The following is a 22,106-nucleotide window of genomic DNA, read 5'->3' on the forward strand; positions in this document are numbered from 1 at the left end:
ACTGTGGTGAATATAAACTCAGAAAAAAACCGTTTGCAAGACTATGGGTCTGTATTGTCTATTGCATTAATGTTCCAGCCAACAGACATTACATTTTTACTGCCATGCATGGACAATGAAAATGTGAACACAAATAAATCTGAATACAAATATATAACTAAGAAAAGATAACACTCATATTTCTACAAAGATGAATCACATTATGCACTCCTCTTCTGGACTTCAAACAAAGCAAATCTATTTTATATTATATGGATTTTGCTTCCTTTTCACAGCAAAAATATAAAGGTTTAAGCCTGGGTTAACTCTAACCACCACTGGTAGTGCACTGCTCTTCCTCCTTTCTCCTTTCTCCTTTCTCCTTTCTCCTTTCTCCTTTCTCCTTTCTCCTTTCTCCTTTCTCCTTTCTCTGTTTCAAAATGATGCAAACGTCCAAGTAACTGCTGAGAGAAAATTATTCGAGGCAAATTATTTTTCTAAGCTTTAATATTTCATAGAGACAAAGGTGTAAATTGTTACCTTCTTAAAACGTCTTTGCTAAAAATTGTCTCTCCAAAAAGAGGAGCTCGGCAAGGTGCGAATTTCACCCTGAGTGCAACTGTCACTTGACTGAGGTGCTAAATGGGAAAGCTGTTATTTGAACTAGAAACTAGACTGGCTCTCAAAAACATTAAGTCGAATTAAAGACAATTACACCTTAGCTACTGATGGATAATTTTTTCTTTTACTCCCTATTTTCCCCAGTTATGGATTGTGTTTAGTTATCATTATGAAAAGGCTGTAAGTGCACGAAAGCTTAGTTGGAAACAGCCCAAGGTTGTTACAGAAAAGGCAAACCCTGGTCACAGGGTGCAGCACTCCCTGGAGAAGCTGAGGAAGGGGGGTGATCCCTCACTGGACCTGTCCCAGCAGGGAGGTTGGAAAGCTGCTCTTGGGACACAGCTCCAGGCTGTGCTGGCTGGGGCTGAACACGAGAGCTGCACGCTAAGCTTTATGACCAAATACTCAGCTCTCTGTAACTCTGCCTTCCCAAATCCTTTGCTGTAACCATCCCGAGTTGATGAGAACTCAGTGAAGACTATCTCTTGACTCTGGCAGCTATTTTCAGCATATCAGCCTGACCTGACCCTGGGCTGGTTTAACTAATGCTGATAAGGGCAGTTAGTGCCAAAAAGCTGAGCAGGACAACTGCCCATTCCTCACTTCGGGCACAGACGCCAGCATAAGCAATGACAAAATTCATTTTGGAAAAAATGTCTGCACAAATTAGACCTTCCTGTTCACACAGCTCTAGATATGGTGCTGAATAAAACTGAGCCCAATTGATTGTCAGTCCTTCCCCTTCCCCTCCTGCCACCCAGACACTCCCTTTTTTTATGCTGGCTGCCAGGCAGGCAAATAACCAGGAAAACACTTCATGGAGCTCAGCTGGCTGAAAATAAAAGGTCTTCATCTTTGGGCAGCCTGGCTTCCCAAACTATCTTATCCACTGGTGTCCTGAGCTCCAGTGCCAACACATGGGAGTTTGGGGCTTGGGGGACAGCAGGGCTGTGGCACCTCCAGTTTAAATGGCCAACGTCCAGGTGGGTTCACACTGAACACCAACAGCCTGCAACAGAAATGGTCCTGCCCTCCTACCTCAATTCCCCAAACACTCCCTCATGCCTACTCTGGATTACAGAGTAAAGTGATGAAGTTTGCTGATCCACCCCTTCTCCAGAAAAATATGTGTCCCATATGTGATTCCCTCCTATAACTAAAAATCCAGACCCAAAGGGTACTGTTTTCTCCTCCTCTCTATTTTTTTTTTTTTCCTCTTGCCCTTCTTGAGACATGCTGGTATCCAGTTCAGGAACTATATGGTCCTTTTGGGAATTTTGTCTCAGGTATTGTAATGGCTGATGACAGCAGCTCCTCCTGTACAGGACAGAAACTGAAACAGAAACAAGCCCTGCTTTCCTTGTATGGCACGGACATGTCCTGTGTGACCTGTGTAACACAAGCATGGATGATTTCCATTTCACTGCTCCTGCAAGTCAAACCAGTGAGTGACTTCATTTGGTGCTCTTTTACCCATTCCCTCAAGAAACTAAACCCACAGTAACCTCACTTCATGGAAGGTCAGGCAGGGAAGTAATTATGTAAAATTTAGAGAAGATTATATTGATTTTACATTTCATTTCAAGTTACCTGTAAGTTCAGGCTGAGACTGATGTAGGGATAGTAGGGAAGGATTTTTTTACCATTAAACACATGAGATGGATTTTTTTATATTTAACATAAAACATAAGATTATTGAGCATGGGACAGCATTCTCCATAAGAGAGATGAGAAATAATTTTCCATTTGCAAACCGTGTGTGGGTCTGGACTGCAGACCTCTGCTCTGGCAACATTTTCCGTGTTGACTGGATTCTGCCCTCATCCTGAAGCCTGTTTTGGGCTTGATCCAAAATACTGGAACTAGCAGAAATCTCTAAAAAGTTTTGAACCTGACCTTTTCTTTTGTGAGTGGTGATTTTCAGAGTTATCTCTTTCTCACATAGTGTTTGCTGTTCCAGGAAGTATAGGTCACTAAAAATCTACAGAATGTCACATCCTCTAATAAACCTGCTAGTTTTATGCCTTTTCAGCTGGACCAATGTTTGCAGTAGAGAAACAGATTGGGGGTTTTGGGTTGTTTTTGTTTTTTGTTTTGTATTGTTTTGTTTTGTTGTTTTTTTTTTTTTTTAATAATTATTAAACCCTGTTCGTTTGCTGGAGTGTGAAAACTTTTCAGGAGCATGAACTTGACTGCATGAGTGTTGCTTTTGATTTAAAGAAGGAATAGATCTGTCTAGGCTAGTCAAAACATGGAGCTCATGTTTTCTAGGTGCAGTACAATATTAATTTTAATTACTAGCTAGGATTTATTTCACAGGAGGGTGAGCATCTCCATTCTAATGACGAATCATTTTCTCTTTCTGTAATGACTGTGATTGCCTCATTATACTTTCCTTGGTATATAATTTCTGTATTGACACAAGTGGATGTACAGCAAAAAACCTCACTCATCCAGTCAGCCTGGGAGACTCGACTCAGATTACCCTTTAAAGTCTGCAGCACATATAAAAAACCAGAAGAGTGCAAAATCTTAATACCCTTACTTTGAGGTTATGGTTCCTTTAGCTTCAGATTACATGAATATTTTATTTTCCTCACAGCAAGAAAAGACAGTTCTGTTCTATCATTAAATGAATTGCTTGAAACCTCCAAAACTGAAATTCTATGCTTGATGTATAGTATCCAGCATCTTATTGGGTAGATTTGTTTTTAAAAGGAGATCTAACAGACACTGTGAGTTGTCATGTCCTTACAAGATGTAAGCACTACTTATCTGAGCCTTCATAGAAAATGACAATGCATTTGCCCTACTTACCAAAAAACTAATTCTGAGCTGGCAGGTAAAAGCTGCTGCTTTACTCAGAGTAACCAACCATTTTGAAAGACTTAAGTACATGTTCACATAATCTCCATTTCCAGCAGAAATGGAGACACTGCCAATTTCAGCACTAGGAACCCTTTACTGAATGAAAGGTGTAGCACCTCCTTTTTAGCTAAGTGCATCTGAAACAAACCCTATATGATGCCCACTTAAATCCAATGCTTTTGACAAGGGCAGAAAAATTGTTTTTTAAACTCTCACCTCATACATACAGAATGTAATCATATAAAATGTATTTCAAATGTATTTAACGCAGAAAAACAACGAAATGGTAACACTTTCAAAATCCGTTTGGAATGAAAATCTGGATTGCTCAACCTTTATGTAAATATTTGGTTATGGCAGCATTTTCCCAATAGAGACTGAGCTGTGGACGTAACAGAGGGTACCAAAACTAATTAACCCTTTACAAGTGTCAGAAGCACATTTATATCAAACAGCTTTGCTATTGCAGTATGTGACACACACAGGGGAATAAATTAATGGAAAATAAACCACATCAAGTACACTTTCTATTCTGATAAATGTATCTGATTTTGCTGTACGTGTAGCACGATCCGGTTCTTTCTGGAACCGGAGAGGGCTGCTATTGAACCAAACTCTGCTTTGTGCCCTTCCGCACACGCTCTCGTCTCCCTTTTGTCTCCTGAACGAGCTTTCCACGATTCCAGATCCTTCACCGCCGAGACGTGTGCGCTGCACAAGGAGCGCACAAGGCGCTGCAGCCGCGTTGCCATGGGGACCGAGACACGTCTGCCCGGCGCTCGCAGGGACCGCAGGGGACCGGCGCTCCCGACGGCACCGGAGCGCTCCCCGCCGCACCGCGGGCACCCCTCCGGTTACCGCGGGCACCCCTCCGGTCACCGCGGGCAGCCTGCCCCCGCTCGCACCGCGTGTTCCGCCCCGTCCGCGCTGCCGGCCGTGCGGGCGGTGAGGGCAGCCCCAGCGGGCCGGCGCTGCGGGCGGCCCCGGCGGGCGCAGGTGCCGCGGGCGGGGCGGGCGCTGCGGAGCCGCGGCGGGGCGGGGAGCGGCCGGAAGTGACGGGGCCGGGCCGGGCTGATTCACCTGCTGGGCGGTGCGCGGGGCGCAGCCCGGGCACGGAGCCGCCGCCGCCGCCGGGTGCCCGCCGCGCCATGGAGCCGCCGCTGCTGCCGCTGCTCGGCGTGGCCCTCGTGCTGCTCTGCTCCGCAGGTGGGCGCAGGTGGAAGGGACGGGACGGGACCGACGGGAGGGAAAGGGAAGGGAAAAGGGGGGAGAGAGAGAGGGGAGGGCGGGAGGCGGCGGTGGCTCTGTGGGGAAGGGAGGAAGCGCTGCGGGACTGAGGGGGCTGCTGCCCGCACGGTGGCCGCTCCGGGGGCTGGGGTGCCCCGCACCTCCGCTCCTGCGTGTGTGGGGTCCCCGCCGTGTGTGTGGGCGTGAGGGGGTCTCCGCCCTGTGTGTGTGTGTGAGAGAGAGATTCTGTGTGCGGGTCCCGGCCGGGTGCGGGTCTCCATCGCTCGTGTATTCCCCGTCCCCTGCCGCCCTCAGCCCGGGGCGCGGTGCCCGGGCGGGCGCTGGCGGAGGGGCCGCGCCGCGGAGCCGACCTGGGCTTTGTTCGCCCTCAGCGCGGCTGCCGAGCTTTATGTGCCGCCTCCCCCTCCCCTTCCCCCGCCGCCCTCCCGGGCAGCCTCCCGTGCCCGCCCGGTGTCTCCCGGCCGGAGCGGCGGACCCGCGGAAAACCGACGTGGAAATAGCAAAAAGAAAAAAAAAAAAAAAAAAGGAATTCCTCCCTATGTTGCATTTAAACCCCAACCCTGCTTTGTAGCACCTCCAGCATCCAGGCTGGCGCTGCTGTTGAGGGGTGGAAGGGGCCGGGAGGCTCCCGGAGAGCCCTCGGAGCGCGGCTGTCCAAAGCCGATGGACACGATGGAGCCCTGCCGGGGAAACGCGAGAGGGTTTGAGGGTGGGAGGAAAGGAGTTGAATTGGATGGACCTCAACGCGTTTGTTTTTCGTGATGAAAGAAAACAAAGGAGTAGATAGTCTCGAACAAAAAAAGCAATCAACCATCCCCAGAACCCACACATACCATATCAAACGTGCCTAGGCTGCTAAAAAGCAGGCAGATGTTTTTCATCTCAAATCCTAGATGTTATTGGGTTCCTGTAATCAGCTTGGCTGCCATATCAGTGTTTCCTACACATACGTCTAAAATAAAAGCGAGTTTTCACTAAAGTTGACCCAAACTTATGTGAAATTATAAAAGGTGACAAAACACCCATGGAGGCTCAGCTTCACAGTAAAATGTGTATCAGTTGTGTCAGGGGGTCAGGTTTTATTTCCTATTGAAATGTTAATGCCTGTGTTGATGTCACTGCTGTTTTGGGAAATTACTCATGGGATCAAAACCGTGTGTCTGTAATGGAATGGTGAACTCTGATCTCCTGAATGAAAGGGAATAGGTAGTTCTGCATTAAATGTGTTTCCTGAAACAGAGTTAGAAACAAGGTAGATGCTGTGAAAGAGCTGTGAGTTACTAGTATTTAGTTGGCAATAGATGACAATAGTTTGTCATCAAGATTTATATTGAAAAGCTTCATGTAACGAAAACTGTGAAAAGAACTTATTGTGAGTAGAATTATATGTGCTGCATTTGCACTGCTAGGTTATCAAAGGCTATGATTATAAAAAATAGGAATAATTAATGTATGAGGAAATGTCAATCCATAATGGAATTTTACACTTTAGTTCTGCTGAAGGATACAGGTGTCTTCAGATCTCAGTGTGAAATTGACTTTGTAAATAAAGAAATATTCCTAATAAAAACACACATACCTCTTTCATGCAGCTATTTGGGTGACTGTACTCTAAACCACGTATATTTCATAGTCCTCTGAAGGAAATAATTGAATAATCTGTGTATGGTAGGAGTTGATGTGTCCTCTGAGCTAGCCTTGTTCTTTCCCATCAGGCTGAGTTAGGGTTTCTGGGTCTGTGCTGCAGATAGACATTCACTGAAGGAGCAGATGTCAGTGAGTCGCTGTTCTCCATATGGACCAAACTTGGAGAAAGCTATTTTTTGTGCAGTTGAGTGAGAGCTGTTGTCAGTGAAGCATTGCCTAGGTGCTGAAGTTACTTGGATTTGTGGTGGTTGTGGTTTAACCCTAGTAAGAAACTAAGGACCACCTACATGGTCACTTGTTCTCCTTGTGTTGAGATGAGGGAGAGAATTGGGAGGGTAAAAATGAGAAAACTCGTGGGTGGAGATGAAGACAGTTTAATGGGGAAAGGAAAATCCATGCATGCAAGCCAAGCAGGCGAAGGAATGAATTCACCACCTCCCATGGGCAGGGAGATGCTCAGCCATCCCCAGGAATCCTGGGCTCTGTCACACCCAAGGGTGGCTTGGCAGGAGTAACATTGTCACTCTGAACATCCTCACTTCCTTCCTCACCCAGCTGTGTTCTGTGATCGTGACATCTCGTGGTGTGGCACTGTCTCCCTGGGTATGCAGTGTTGGGAAAGTAATCTCATTCCATTTGGTGCAAATTCTAATTTATGTAGGGTTTTCAACGACTGAGAATAAATATAGGTGCTGAACTTGTGATCCCAATTTAACAAATATGATAATTTATGGCTTTTAAGCTGCTGAAAATGCATAACTTCAGAACACAAATTTTCAATAATTGAAAATGTTAACATAGCCACATTATACCTACACAAAGACATGCTAAAAAAAGGTATTGCATGCATACTGACCCATTTAACCTTTGGAGGAAGGCTTTACAAAACAGAAATGGCTGTGCATATGGATGCCCCAACTGAGGATGAGTTTGAGTAGAGTGTTAAGGTAAATAATTGGGTAGGAACTTTAGTCTGCAGTGATATCTTTTCTTGCTGCTCTTGTGGTAGGTTTTGTGTGCATTTTGGTTTTTTGTTTGCAGTGGTAATAGTTGGTAATTTTGTACTGTGTTGAAATTCTGTAATGTGTGATGCTTTATTAACAGAATTGTAAGCTTTTAAATATGGTAAAAGTTCTGTTAAACCTTAGGAAGATCTGTAGTTGTTGCCCTGTTGTTAAACTTGCAAAAGTAATTCCAGGATCGTGCATGCAGGAGTAGAACCTAATGCAGGCATGTTAAGTCAGCATTTGGTGGTTGATACACCAAATAAGTATAATAAGGAACTTAAGCCTGTTCATGTTTTTATGCATGCAATAGGATCTTGCAGAACCTTAAATTAGAAGTGTGACTACCACAGGAGTTTAATGATGACTCCCAGTCTTTTAATTGCTAAACGAGGGACACTTCATCTGTTGGGCAGTAATTGAACAAGGTGCAGGGTTCAGGTTCTTCTAAAGCATCCATTGATGTGAGAAGTTACCCAAAATTTGGGACCTTTTTCCTGGATCTTAGAGTTTTAAGAAGTATGAAGTCTTTAACCAGAGATTACTTAATCCACTGTTAGTCAGCTGCTGTGACACCAACCATGACATCTGAATTAGTGATTTTTCCTTAGCTAATCTGTGTTTCCCAGAAGGTATTTGATGTGTTGAGAATGCTGCTGCAGAGATTATTATAACTCATCCCTTTGGTCTCCTCTGACTGCCCCCTGTGTTCCATCAAACTTCAGCTGCCTCTTTGTCTTCACTTCCAGTTCTTGCCTCTTGCACAGCCAAGCCCACTTAGAGACAGATGAAACTACCCCTCCTGAGTGTCTGGTTTGGCTTCTGTTGCTGCTTTATGAAAAATATTTTTGCTCATGTTTTTATATCAGCAAGTGTATGCTTTGCTATTATTCCATTCACACTTCAAGAGAGTAATCTTGAATATCTTTAAATCTGCCTCAGTGTTGGAGCACATTAAAACTCCTTTGCCACAGTGCCTGCAGAAATTTGTACAAATTAGGCAGCTTGGTTTTGGGGCCAGTATTGTTTCAACATACTTCCACAGTAATTTAATCAATTGTTGTTTGCATGTTTTGTAAGCTTTTAATGACAGTGATCCTTTTGGTCTTGTTGCAACTTCTGATTGATTTCTTGAAACTTTTAGATACTGTGTGAAACATAATAAATATGGAGAAGAATTTAACTACTGTGTGGCTCACCGGCATGGAAGAATGTATGTGTCCCCACCCCCTCTACTACAGCAATTTAGTTACACTTTCTTTTTTTCTGTTTCTTTTTTTCCTCTTTTCTTTTTAGGGAATTCCTCTTTTGCTCCTTTGCACTTTTCAGGAGATGGCTCAGAAAAGTCTCTTCAGCCAGTTGCCCCGGAGTAAGTGGCAGGAAGTCACAGTTCTGTGTAAACCCTTTTCAGTAGCAGCTGCAATATAAGCAATCCTGCATCCTAGCTGGTGCTTTCCTTTACTGCAGTTGTAAATGGGTCTCAGTTGCTGAAAACTTTAATTTTTAACTGGTTAGATCACATGATTTAAAAGAAGAAAGTGTTTTACCACCAATTTGCCCTGATGCAGGGCAGGAATGAGTGACAGGAAGGATGGCAGAAGAGCATTAGGAGGAAAACTTGTTCTGTTTGATCAGTATTTTCCCTAAGTATTTTCTGTAAAACCTTGGCCTGGAAAGAGCTTAGTTAAGGAGTAAGACTACATGGCTGAATCAGTCAAATGTCCAGATGTAACCTCAAAGATTATTTTTGCACCCCATTTGAAGTTGTACCTGGCATTCATCTGGCTCCACAGTGAGCTAGTTTAGGGAGTTTAAAGTTATAAAAAGAATACATTTTTGTGAGGTCAGTTTTCTGCCTGTTCCATTTCCTGATCCAACTCAACGAGATCAAGTCTGAATTATAGCAAGGGTGTGTCAGCTGGAACCTCAAATGCATATAGGTGGAATATATGATTGCTATTGTTTATTTATCAATTTATCTAAAATTCACCTACTTGCTGGGTTATGTGTTCAAAATGTGATAAAGAGTCACAATTTGGAGCTTTATTGGTTTTGCACTGGGAGCCATTCATTGCTGCTCTGATGTCCTTTAGCTGCTGTCAGGATGCATTTGAGGTACTTGATGCTTGCAAGTTGTGCAGCTGCACTTGCTGCTACATTTTTTTAACAGATTTGTTTTTCATGCCCTACAGCTAAAGCCTATATGCTTAGTATGCTGAAAAATGATTAGTCAACAAGAACTATTTGGTGTGTTGGAGGGAAACATGAGGATTTGATACATTCTCAACTGTTTGAACTTGTACAGAATTAGTTTGCATAAGGAAGTATCCTGTATTCATTTATCCTGCATCTTCAGTTCTTCATTTTAGATGTATTAACAGTATAAGCTACAAGGAATATTTAGTCTCAGTTTTAAGGCATGTAAAAATTAATCTGTATGTGTAAAAGATATATATTTTAGTCTCCCTAAATTTTTAAGTGATTTGTTAACTTTGTGGGTAATTCTTTGAACTTATTCCTTTTGGTGGGAGTGGGGCAGGGATGGAAACAACAGTGGGCAGACAAGATATTTTTCTCTGACATAATACTTTGCTATTATATTTAAAAAAAATGAAACAGTAACAAGAAAAGAGCCCAAAATCAACTCTATGCTACTGAATCAAGTAGTTGTCAATCTTAAAGCTAAACTTGCATGTACCGGGGAAAAGCATTGCGTGTTCAGTAGCTCGGAAGAGCCAAAGCCTCTTTACTCAAGTGCAAATAACATGGCTGCTCAGTTAAGTGTTGGATTTAGTGAACTCCCTGATGCATCAGCTGACAGATGTGCCCAATGCATTCACACTGCCAGCGAGCTGCTTCATTCAGCTCCCTTTGAAATGCCATCAAATTGGCAGGAAAAAGATCGAATCATGTGCCTTGATTGCTTAGTGACTGTGTAAGCCTCCAATATCCCTCTGTAGTGGGAAAGTGACTTGCAGGGCTAAAGGCAAAACAACCTGTGCAGCTGGCCTAGACGTGGGAGAGAAGGGGCAGGATTTTGTGTAAGTCATGGCAGGATTTCAGCTCCGATCTTATTATTTTTTGTGGTCACTGAAAAAAGTCTTGGTAAAGTTGGCCTTCATTTCATTTTGCACTTCTCAGTACTGTTTCTTAGAGTCTCTGAAGTGCAGTCTGAAGGCACAGTGTCACATTACAGCTGTCCCCATTACAGATGTGATGTGGCTACATCTTCGTGTCTGCTGTGCTTGTTGCCCCTTCCAGCCGTGCCATTGGATTCCTTCTCCCCTCCCTTGTGTCAGAGCAGCCTCGTGCAGCTGCTGCCAAAGCCCATCCAGCTGATCCCACAGAAAACTTGGAATCACTGTGGTTTTATGGAGATACTGGGCTAAACACTCCTCTGCTTAAAACGAATCTTAGTCCCGGTTTGTGTTACACTGTCCCCTCCCCCTTTCGGTTGCCTCCCGAAAGCTTATCCTCCCCTTCAGTAAGGAGATCTGAATGCCCCCTCTCTCCTCTTGATAAGCACGTCCCTCTCAGGAAGGTCATCAGCCAGCAGTTGCTAGGAGACGGGCTGGTGGCTTTGGGTTTAGCAACCCAAAAGCTCCAAGAATGTGCTGAACAAGTAAGGAGCACAAGGACAGTTGCAAAAGAAAGGGATGTTGGAGGGAATCTGAAGGCAAAGGGTGTGTTGAGGAAAAAACGAAGTTGTGAGGGAAAAAAAAAAAAAGAAAGATAATTCAAGTCTTAACCTGTGGTTTTTAAGTTTTAATTGTTGCATAGCTGTTTCAGCTGGTCTCTGAACTGTGGAGGAAAGTGAAATCAAGCTCATGCTGTGTATTTGCAGAGTTGGGGTTATTGGTAGTTTTGTTTATATGAGCCTTTAAGTTAAGATTTTTTTATTAGATTGGGAACATGTGTAACTTGTAGCTTAATTGTGCTGTAGCTTTTAAACTGGGGCAGGGGTATGCTACACTACACAAATTGGAGCTATTTATTAATTTAATGCTGTCTGAAGGCATCCAGACGGATAGAGTTTTTTTTTAATGTCTTTGAAGTGTGCATAGTCAGTTTCCTATCTATTTTTTTTTCTTTTTTTAACTCGTGTGATTTGACAGAGGATTTGTGGATTCAAGTAAATGTGCTTCAGAAGAGTGGTGCTTCTCCCCCACCCTGCTCAGAGGAAGTAAAATTTGGAAATACAAGCCCACTGTTTTGAGACCCAGCAGCAGAGTTGACTATCCAGGACAGTAGATAGTTTCCCAGGCTTATTCTTATATGTAGGGGGATTTTTCTGGGGTGTGTTTCATTTTGTGGTGTTATTTCTTGTTTGGGTTTTTTGTTGTTGTGTTTTAGTTTTTGTTTGCTGTTTTGTTGGTTTTTTTTGCTTGGGTTTTTTTTAAGTGCCCTGCTGTTTCATCAGCCTTCTTGTTGTAGCTTATGGCAAAAACTTATTTCATGCAAAGAAGTCTTTTATCTGCCATCTTTTATCTTTACCATCAGTGGAAAAAGTGTTCTGAAAACTGGGAGTTTGGTCTCTCAGCCTCTTTGAGCTATAGGTGAGGTAGCTGAGATGAAATGTGCAAGAGAGGGTTTTAAAATCTTGTCCCTACTAACATTAAGTATGTAAAATTCTATCTCTTTTCTACAAAAAATTGCTTCCTGAACTGTTTTTATATTTAGTTTGGGACTAAAGTAGGAAGGAGGAGAGTATGTGGAGCCAAGTCTGTCCTAGGTGAGTGCTTTTATTCCTGGGCTGCCTTTACTTTCTCTGGCTCCATAAACTGTGTCTTTTCTGCACAGTAGGAGAGTTTCACTGAGATCTGTGACTCCAGTTTAGAGAGCACTGACCTGGGAAGTCTGAAATGCAGGTGTAAGCATCTTTTGTCTTAATTTTACTGCCTTTGAGGATTAACCAGTGCTCTGCCTAGTGGACCTAGGCTAGGGTAGAAACGTAAGTCTTTATCTTCTCTCTCACCATTTTGCATTGGGCTTTTTTGAGGTTTAAGTAGAAAAATACTTGGTACAGTAGTGTGACTAGCCTTGGAAATGTTAGGTTTAAGTTGTTCCTTTTGTTCCTTTTGCTAAAATGTGTTTTTGGGTGTTTTTACCATTCCAGTGAACTGTGCTTATCTCTGAAATTTGTATCACTGCATTGTATGATAACACTTAGGGTGTGAAGCATGGAAAAAATGTGGTCTGTGAAGCATGTTAAATAGTAACTGTTTAACACTTGATATTAGCAGGACAGTACTTTCTTTGTCAGGAAGGGCTTTGTGATTTGCCTTTATCAGCATGGGATTATCCTAAAAACTGAATTCTTTGTGGAGTTCTAAAATAGAATGTACTAGAACCAAACCTCTTTACACACATGGATTCAGATGCAGTAATGCTGTGGGACTTTTTCCTCTCTTGTTTTATTTACTGCTGCATTATTATCTAGCATTTATTAGTTCCCGACCAATTGCTTGCTTGTTCCTGTCCTTTGTTTCTTGCTTGTTTTACCTCCATTGAGGTTACTGTGAAGCCTGAATATTCTTTGATACCAGGATACCTGGCTAAATTAATGGGATGTGTATTCAACTAATATGTGTGTCGGAATCTGTCATGTAACATTTTGAGTTTCATTCCCATCTCAAAAATCCCCAAGTCTATTGAATTTGCTTTCTAAAGAGAAGACTGCTAATCTTTTTAATCCTTCTATTAAATTTCCTTTTTATTGACATTGTTCCTCCAATGTTTACTAAGCTAAAGGATACTGTTTAGGGACTTATTGTTGCAGAGTTTATGACATGTGAAAAGTTAGAGTCACCAAAGATTCACAGTGTTTTGGGCCCAAACTTCTGAAAGCTGTAACTGTGTTGGGTCTTTTTGTTCTTGGAGGTAAGATGTAGAAGCTGAGAATCCAACTCTGAAGCTGGGCCTTTATTTTTAAACTTTTTTTTACCTTTTGGGGAGGGGTTTCACTGATAAATTGAGGATGTGGTTTTGTTTCTCATTTGTGGCAAAACAGCATAACTGCAGCTTTTTGGCCATCTCAGCTGTGCTGATGTGACTTAGCTCCTGGGTGCTGCAAAACCCACTAAAATAAGTAATGCCAAATATTTGTTTCCTTCTATTCCTTTGTGAAGGCAGCTTTGAATGCAGTTACTTGATCAGCAGGAACCTGCCTTGCAGGCATTCCCTTTGGCTGCTGAGGATGCTGATGTTTGGCATTGTGAGGAAGCAGGAGATGACTGTGGGGTGCTTGTGGGGACATCAGCCTTGGAGACTTTGTTTGTGTCAGATTGTGCCACTAAACACCAGGGAGTCTCCTCAGCCAGGCCCTCCTCCGTGTGTACCTTCCTCCCTGCACACTCCCTGCTTGCTAAGGGTGTAAACCTGACTCACTCACTCTGACAGGGCCTGAGTTCAGAAGTGCAGGTTTGAGATAAGAGGTTGTAGAACTGTCTAAGGTGGGAAAGGTTGGGCAGCTTTGTTCTGTAAAGTCATTACAGCTAGCTGAGAAAAGTAGGAGATGAACTGTGGAGAAGGAGAATATTCAGAAGTAAAGTGGGGTTGTTGGGGAGGCAATTTTTGAGACTGAAATCTGCCCAGTGAAAAGATTTGATCACAGGTACATCCCTAATCTGCATTTGAAATAAAAGTCTAAGCTGAAGTCTTTTAAGTAAATTTTACAGCTTATGGCTCTCAAAGCACTAATGTGCATTTCTGGTTGTGATCTTTGCTTGCTACTTAAGGCCACATTCTGTGAGAAAAAGCATTTTTATATTTAGAGCCTCTGCTTGTTTGCAGTCAGGTATTGGCAAACAAGACTGGCTTTGGAAAGCCTGGTAGTGAAGTACTCTGAAGATGCAGTTGCAGGTGGATCACAGAGTACAACATCTCTGAACTCAGCTCTTACTCTCTGTAGAAGCTGTCCTGTTCCCCATGTAGGGAGGGACTGTCTCTGCCAGGTTACATAACCCTTCTGTGGCACTGCCCTATCTGCTGCCATAAACATTCATGCCAAATTTAGATGCACACTTACATTTGTGTAAGCCAGCAATGCAGAATTTCAATGTGCCCTGATTAAATAAGAAAATACTAAATGCATAAGTAGTTAATACAGTAATTTCCTTTCTGTTATTTATTTTCTGCTATTTATTGGTATATATCACAGCTCTGCTTGTGTCTGTGTTGGAATGAAGAAAGCTTTGCTCCATTTTAATTTTTTGTCTGCTTTCTATTTTGAAGATTCTTTTATACTAGAAAGCAACTTCTATCAGATTCCATAAAATATTTAGTTTTCCCTAGATTATTCCTTATAATAATGTAGGTTGCTAAACTGTATTCTACTTGAGTGATACTTATAAGTAAGTTCAGATATTCAGAAGGAAAGAGTTTTTCTAAAGACTTGCTATGGGTTTGCACCACTTCAGAAATCATATGAAAAACTTGTTCATCATACAGTTATAGTTTGCAATGCTCTTTAGGGTCAGTTCCCCAGAGAAAGAGTATTTTATTCCACCTTAAGAAACTGAAATCTGAATGTTCAGAATCCAAATAGTGTATGGGCCTCTTACTTCTTCTAATACAAACTTTTGTAAGAGATAATACTTATTATTCTTCATCAAAGGAAGGGTGCTTTTATCTTCTCAGCCAGTCACAAATATTCATTTGTTTGCCACAGCTGAATATAGCACGTTCTCTTGCAAAATACTTTGAAAACAATATGCAGTCATTTGGATCAGGTTCACTTCATCAAAGTTGACTTTCAGGGGTTTTCTTGAGAGCTTGTTGTGTGCTTCTGAGTCTACACTTTGCAGAGGTTTATTTGCTGCAGTTAGAAATTAGATATTTTAATGCTAAGCATATTTGAGTAAGTAGGATGAATGGCTTGAGTCACTTATCTGTGTCTAAACCAGAAAAGGGTCTGAAACTTTATCCATTAAAAAATGCTAACCAAAACAAACACAGACCTTCCTTCAGCTCGTGATAAAGTGTCTGCCTGTCATGTATTAGCAGTTGGATACCACAGTGGATCCTCTTATGTTTTGAGGAGCATGTATAAATAAATAGAATCTCCCTGACTGGAGTGGAAACTGAAGGTGTAAATCTTGGGGAAAATGGAGAAAATGTCATCCTGTCACAGTGCTTGCTTCATGTAGATCTTTAATGCAGTTGCAGAATTGTTTGTGTTGGACATGACCTCGGTCACGTCCAACCTTCTGCTCCAAACAGCAGCAACTCCGAGTACTTTGGTCTTCTCTGTATCAGCTATCACCTGTCCAGTTTTCTCTCTGACTCTTTACTGCTCAGGTAATAGTAGAAGGTTTTCATGTGGCACTGGAGTCCCACGCTGCTTTCAGCTTTAGTTGTGTTTTGACTTCCCTGCAGGCGTGCTGCATGCCTGGGCAATATTTGTGTATTCTTCCCTGATAGGCTGTTCTTGCTTCTTCCTCCTTAGGCCAAGCTGCTGATTAATCTGTTTATTTTGCTGGGTTTTGGGATGTACTCCTTGTGTGTGGTTAGTAATTGTCCTTAAATACTCCTCAGTTTCCTTGAGCTCTTTTGGTTTTTTGAACTGGATTCCACAGAATTCCAGCTACTGGGTAATGCAGTCTGCTCAAATGAAGTGCAGGGTCTGTGCTGGATTTCCCTTCCTCCTCTCAGGATTTTAAACATCACTCTTTCATGGCCAAGTGGTCATGGTCAAGGCTGCTTTGATCCCATCCCTGGCAGGTTCTTGGGTTTTTTCCTTGAAAGCAATCTCAAGAAAGTATCAAATGGGGATTGACTCATTTAGTGCTGTTTTCCTCTGAAATATTTCAGAAACCTCTTAGATTTTGTATCCTGCTGTGTTGCCCTGCTAGTAGATGTCACAGAGGTGAAGTAGTAACCAGTTTCTGTCATTTTTAGAAACTTCCTGGAACTGCTGAAATAGTTTTTGTCAGGTTCTTATCCTGACCATGTGATTTGTAACAAACTTTGTCTGTGATGTTTCCTTTAACCCTGACCCCCAAGCTCTTAGCCAGCCTGTTGTCTGTCCTGTAGAGCAGCTTTTTGTGCTCCAGCTACTCCTACAGGTAGAGGGCAGGTCACCTGCTGTGCTTCCCTTCCTGGCTTTGTTTAAAAGCTTGTGTCCACTGATGACAAAGCTCCAGTCATGCAAGCTGTCCCCCACGCCTCACTCTGCTGTCAGCTCTGTGTACAGGTGCTGTCGGTGGCTTCCCTTTTAACATCATTTAACCTCACCAGGGTATCTCTTCCTGGTATCTCTTCCTTCCACCAGGCTGACCCAGGTACTTCCCTGGCTCAGTCTCTATTCCGTTCCTATTGCCAAGTTCAATTCCCATTCCCTGAGATCTCTCATTTACAGGGCTCCTCACCAGCTCTGATGAGTTTGTTCATATCCCACTTCCTTGGCTGGATCCTATCTCTAACTTAGCAGCCCTTGTTTCTCAGGGACACTTGTGGCCATAAAAGTTCAAGTGCTCCTTGCAGTGCCATTTCTGTGGTGAGTTGTTCACTTGAAGGATGGGTCTCTACCAGCCTTTCCCCCCACAGGAAAAGAGCAAGGAGGACCTGAGATCTCATGTCCAGTTTTCTAGCCACACTTGATTTGCTCCATCCAGGTCTCTGTTAATAGCAGGTAATAATTGAGTGGGAAAGGAACAAAAAAGAAAAGAAAAAGGCACTATTGGTATGATAATAAAGATCATAGGACCCTTGACAATCTGTGACATGTCAAATTGGCCAAGCCTCCTTTTCCAGCATATCTGGCAGCAGATGTGTGTCTTCTCTGCAGAAGGGAATCTCCCAACTAGTATTACCTGCCCCTCCCTTGTGTTGCTAATGCTCAGTCCAAGCCCAGCTAGCTCTGACATGTACCTTAATTGAGGTGCTTGCTGCTTCTGCAGGCTGATGTTGACCCAAAAAAAAAAAAAAAAAGTGGAAAAAAAGTTTGTGTTTGCAGCCTTACTGTAAGGAAAAGACCATGGAATACTGGTGTAAGGAAAAAGAGGTGTTGGGAGATGTGCAGTAGGAAAGGAATTAAGATTTATGGAAAAGCTCTGATAATTAGAAGGCTCAGACTGATGTTTGGGTACCTCACACAGCAGCTACTGTGTGCTGGGAGCTTCACGTGCAGGAATGATTGTTGGGTGTAATGCTGAGGATTGTGTGCTTTAGCTTTCATTAGAATGTTTGCATGCATGGAAATACTACTTGGTCTTCAAAAGTATCAAAAATCAAAACTTTAAAAATATTTTTATGACAATCTTCTATTTTGGACAACCCTCTTCAGACTGTTAGGTTCTGCTTTTATTTGGCCTGTGATTACTATGTTGATTTGTGTGTTTGGATCAGAGAAATGAGTGCTGTAGTAGAAACTGAAACATTTGCCATTTCTGGCTTTTAAAGCACTTGGACCAAGCTGCCAGGCAGTGATAGGTGGAACTGCTGGAGTTTAGTTTCCTAGGAGAGTGTCTCTGAAATGGAGTACTTCCAACTTCTAGCATAATTTTTCTTCCCAGTTGCCACTTTCTCAGTGTTTTGCCATGAAACTGTGTAATGTCCACTTTGAAATTATACTCACATAATGGCAATAGAGAGGCAAGAGATAGTTGAAGAATTTAATGCTTATTAGCTATGTCAGTACAAATGAGTACTTGGGGGACTTCTGCTTGTACTGGACTGTTGTTTCTTCTTTTATATTTGTTTTGAAATTGTCAAAGAGATGAACAAGTAACATCTGAAGAGGGAGAGAAATAAAACATTGATCATAGAAGTCTCATTTGTTTAGAAAAGTAGTCAAAAAATCAGCACATGGATACTCATCTGTCTGCTTTTTTTTTCTTGGCTATGTTGTGTTTCAGCAGGTATCAACTGGAAATCAGAGGGGTTGATACTTTTTAGTAGTAGGGATGTGTCATGCTGTCTTCAGAGTATGAATTGTATTCCCCACTATCTGCTGTGAAAAGGCAGAGTGTTACTCTTGCATGAATTATTGTCCCATTTGTGAAATTCTCAGCAGGCTCCCTTGTGGGGAGGGCAAAGCAAATGTGTGTGCTGTGATCCTTTGTTGTGGAACTTCAGATGGCAAAGTGACTGTGACTGGAGATGCTGCGACAGAGCAGCAGCTCTGCTTCAGTGATTTACTTCAGAATGGAAGCTTTTAATTACAGTTACAGATTTGAGGCTTTTAAGGAAGCAAGTAACATCATAATGTATTTCATTATCAGTCACTTAAACTGCACTTGAGTTCACATCCCTTTTCTTTAACATAGTAATGTTGAAGATGCAATTTGGAGATGAACTTGAGAGTATTGTATTGCAGATCCCTAATGAGGCCATGGGGGAAAGGGAAACAGAAAAGTGTGGAAAAATAGTTCAGGAATTTACATTAGTAATGTAAATGCTACTGGGTGTTATGGAAACATGAATGTACTACCCATAAGCAGAGGTAGTACTTGTGTTGTCTTTGCTTATTCAGAGGTTTAGAATGGCTAGTTTGAAAATCTGAGAAGATCCTTTAGGAGGGGATAGGATTGTGACAAGTCAACCAGTATTCATGGAGATCACTGTTATTTAGGGAACAATATTAATTCAGCCTAGTAGCAGAGAATTAATTGTTCAGATCTGTTTACTGTGGTCAAAAAAGAGGTAGTACAAATCTATTAGAGTTATCCTTGAAAAGGTGTACATTGTTGGTAAGAGACATTGAATGTAAATCTCTTTGCTACCTCAAGTTGATGTGGATTTTTTTGGTTGGTGTTTTTTTTTTTTCTTCCACCAGACAGAGGGTAATGTCATGAAAAGTAATATCATCAATGGTAGGAAACATATAATCCTACCTAGTTTGTTAATAATCAAACAGTGAAAGACTTTTCTTGCAGGCTGTAGTCTAGAATTTAGTATGTCAAGTAAATTCTCTTTCTGAAGGATTTTAAAAAATAGCTGTTAACGATCCCATTGTTTTGTCATCAGGAAGAGAAAGCAAAGACTTGGTAGAGAGCAAAATTTTTAAAAAGCAGAAGAATTATCTGTTGGGTCCCTTCCAACTCACCATATTCAATGATCTACTGAAGGAAGCTCCTCTACTTCACTGGAGCTCCTCTACTGTATGGAGAAGTGCAAGTTAGAACATAAAAACACTGTGTGAAATGATTTTAAAGACTTTTCATCTGAGGCTGTTACTTTACCTCTGTAAAAACACCAAAGCCATCGATCTTCCTCCTGCTGTCCACTCTCCTGGTGGCATTGCAGCTCTCCTGGCTGTGGTCACATCTGTGTGTGTGTCCAGAAAACTGCACCCATAAACTGACCAAAAATCTGAGCTTGGTTTCCAGCAAGGTGGACAAAACAGTGGATGTAAGAGAGCCAAACCTGTTTCCATCATGAGCAAAGGGTCTGCTTTCCACATCCTGGCTGTGATGTGCAAGCCTGTACACTTGATATAAGGGAAGCCTGTGTTTGTGAAACAGGGAATCTTGCTGTAGGCCTTTTGAGTAGCTCTTTGTGTCACTGTATGAATTCTTTTTCAGGGTTGAATTGAGGAAAATTTGTTGTTTGGAAGCATGTTTGCCTAGAGGCATGCAGATAAGGATTATGCAGCCTTTTTAGAGGAGAAAGACAAGCAGAACAGACAAACAAATGCAAAAAACTCATTGAGATTTTTCAAAAAGATTAATTTGCCTTCTATCTCCCTGTAGATGGAGGAGCCCTTGTAACTAAAGGCAAAGTAATTACTTCCAACCCAGGATTTCTCAAGAATTCTGTCTATCCTGGCAGACTTCATTCCTGTTCCATACTTTCATTTTACAGTGAGGGAGTAATGGTAAGGTGATTATATAATGACTTGAAAACCTGCTGCTGAAAATGTTTAGGTTAGGATTGTGTGGGACATGATATGTGCAAAAAAACCACTCCAAACAACAACAAGTATGGCTTGAAAGATGTGGCTGCCTGTTGGATGTAATTCCAATGAGCAGCCCAGGGTTTTGCACTGTGTTGGGTGACAGGGTCTGCACAGGCTTTCTTCAGCAGTGACAACTCTGACTGATGGCATGAATTCTATACTGGAGAAGTATGTCATAGAGCACTTACAGTGAACAACTGCATGTGACTTGTTTTCAGAACATAAAATTTTATTTTTATAGGTCTGACAAGAAGCCTAACAATAACTTCAGTTGACCAGTCAATGTTTGAGAAAGCACAAGGAGAGAAAGTTACGTTGCCATGCACGTTTGAACTCTCGGCAGAAGATGAAGGACCACTAGATATTGAGTGGGTATTGATACCAGCAGATAATCAAAAGAAGGAACAAATAGTAAGTAGAGACTTCTCTTTCTACAGTGTTAATTCAGTTGTTTTAGTAGGTCAATGTATGAGGTTTTTACTGACTCTTTAAAGTTCCACCTTTTCAGGTTGGGATGCTTGTGATCTTAAATTGCTTTGAAGCACCAGTCACATGAAATCGAGTGGAAGTTTTGAAATACTGGATTAAGGATGAAATGTTAAGACATTTTTCACTATAAACTTGCCTTCTAATGAAGAACTTCCAAATTAAATACACTTCAGTTCCAAAAAGAAAACTTTGCTTTTGTACCTGCTTTATCTTCCTTATTGAAAATAGGTTCACAAGGACTTAATTTTAAATATATTTAACTCTTTTGGTTATTGATACTTTCCCGTCTTTGAAAGCCTTATAAATAAGATGATTCATATTAGTAGGCAGGTTTTGCAGAGTTAAATTGGAGCAATTCTAAACAGTTTTCTTCCAGTCAGAAGTCAATGCTGACATATTGGTACTTGGTCAGGTGTTTAGCTGGAGTATTCACTATAATGCTGTATGTGGTGCTATTTTGAAGGTGGAGATATTTGACTCACTGTTTTATTTCTGGGGTTAAAACTATAGAAAGAAACTTGAAAATTCAAAGAGATGAAATTATTTTAAATGTTTGTGCACTAAGTAAATTTCTGAATCATATTTTTTTTTTTTATAGATAATTATGTATGCTGTAGACAGGGTTTATAATCATTATTATGCTGGTTTGACTGGGCGAATGCAGTTTACTAACCTTGATCCCAAATCTGGTGATGGTTCACTGGATATCCTGAATTTAAAAGCATCAGACACTGGCACATATCAGTGCAAAGTGAAGAAGGCTCCTGGAGTTCAAAGCAAGAAAATACAGTTGACTGTACTTGGTAAGATAATTTATTTTCTTAAATTTTCAGTGATTATTTTTATGTGCTTATTCCACCCTATTTTCAATGTCTGAAATGAAAGCTTCTGTTGGGCAGTGTTGTACTGAATCTGTGATGATTATGCTCATTACTGAGGGAGGGATGGGCATAATTCTGTTCTGGGAAATGAAGGAATGATATTTAGAATTATAAGCATTTCTAGAAGTTCTGCACCTGACTCATATTTTGTAGAAAAATCTTTCTGTGCATAGAAATGGTTTGTGGCACAAACTTTATCTTTCACAGAATGAACTGGCTGCCAGAACACAACTAGGAAATATTTTAATTGTGACTGTTATTAATTCAGTGATGTTTTATTTATTAGTAAAGCCAGCACGGACTAAGTGTTCCATTGAAGGATCACAGGAGATTGGAAAAGATGTTACCTTGAAATGTGTGTCACAAGAAGGATCCCCACTTCTGTCTTACGACTGGAGGAGAGTGTCTGGCACACAGAATCTTCCTGCCACTTCTGTGCTGAGTACTGTCAAACTTCATTTATTACTCTGA

General features: G+C 41.7%; 1 protein-coding gene across 3 annotated transcripts in view; it reads left to right on the forward strand.

Moving 5' to 3' along the window:
• Window positions 1-4,543: 4,543 nt before the first annotated feature.
• CXADR (CXADR Ig-like cell adhesion molecule) overlaps window positions 4,544-22,106 on the forward strand; it is a 33,010-nt gene continuing 15,447 nt past the window's right edge. For 2 of the 3 annotated variants that reach the window (XM_059493386.1, XM_059493383.1), the window contains exons 1-4: window positions 4,544-4,674; window positions 20,507-20,676; window positions 21,353-21,557; window positions 21,922-22,077. In XM_059493386.1, coding sequence (XP_059349369.1) covers window positions 4,617-4,674; window positions 20,507-20,676; window positions 21,353-21,557; window positions 21,922-22,077 — 589 coding nt within the window. In that variant the 5' untranslated portion in view covers window positions 4,544-4,616. Of the gene's footprint in view, window positions 4,675-13,224; window positions 13,248-20,506; window positions 20,677-21,352; window positions 21,558-21,921; window positions 22,078-22,106 lie in introns of those variants that run through there. The other variant, XM_059493387.1, reaches the window with a different exon arrangement.

The sequence above is a fragment of the Ammospiza nelsoni genome, chromosome 2 (assembly GCF_027579445.1).
Source record: "Ammospiza nelsoni isolate bAmmNel1 chromosome 2, bAmmNel1.pri, whole genome shotgun sequence".
Lineage (NCBI taxonomy): Eukaryota > Metazoa > Chordata > Aves > Passeriformes > Passerellidae > Ammospiza > Ammospiza nelsoni.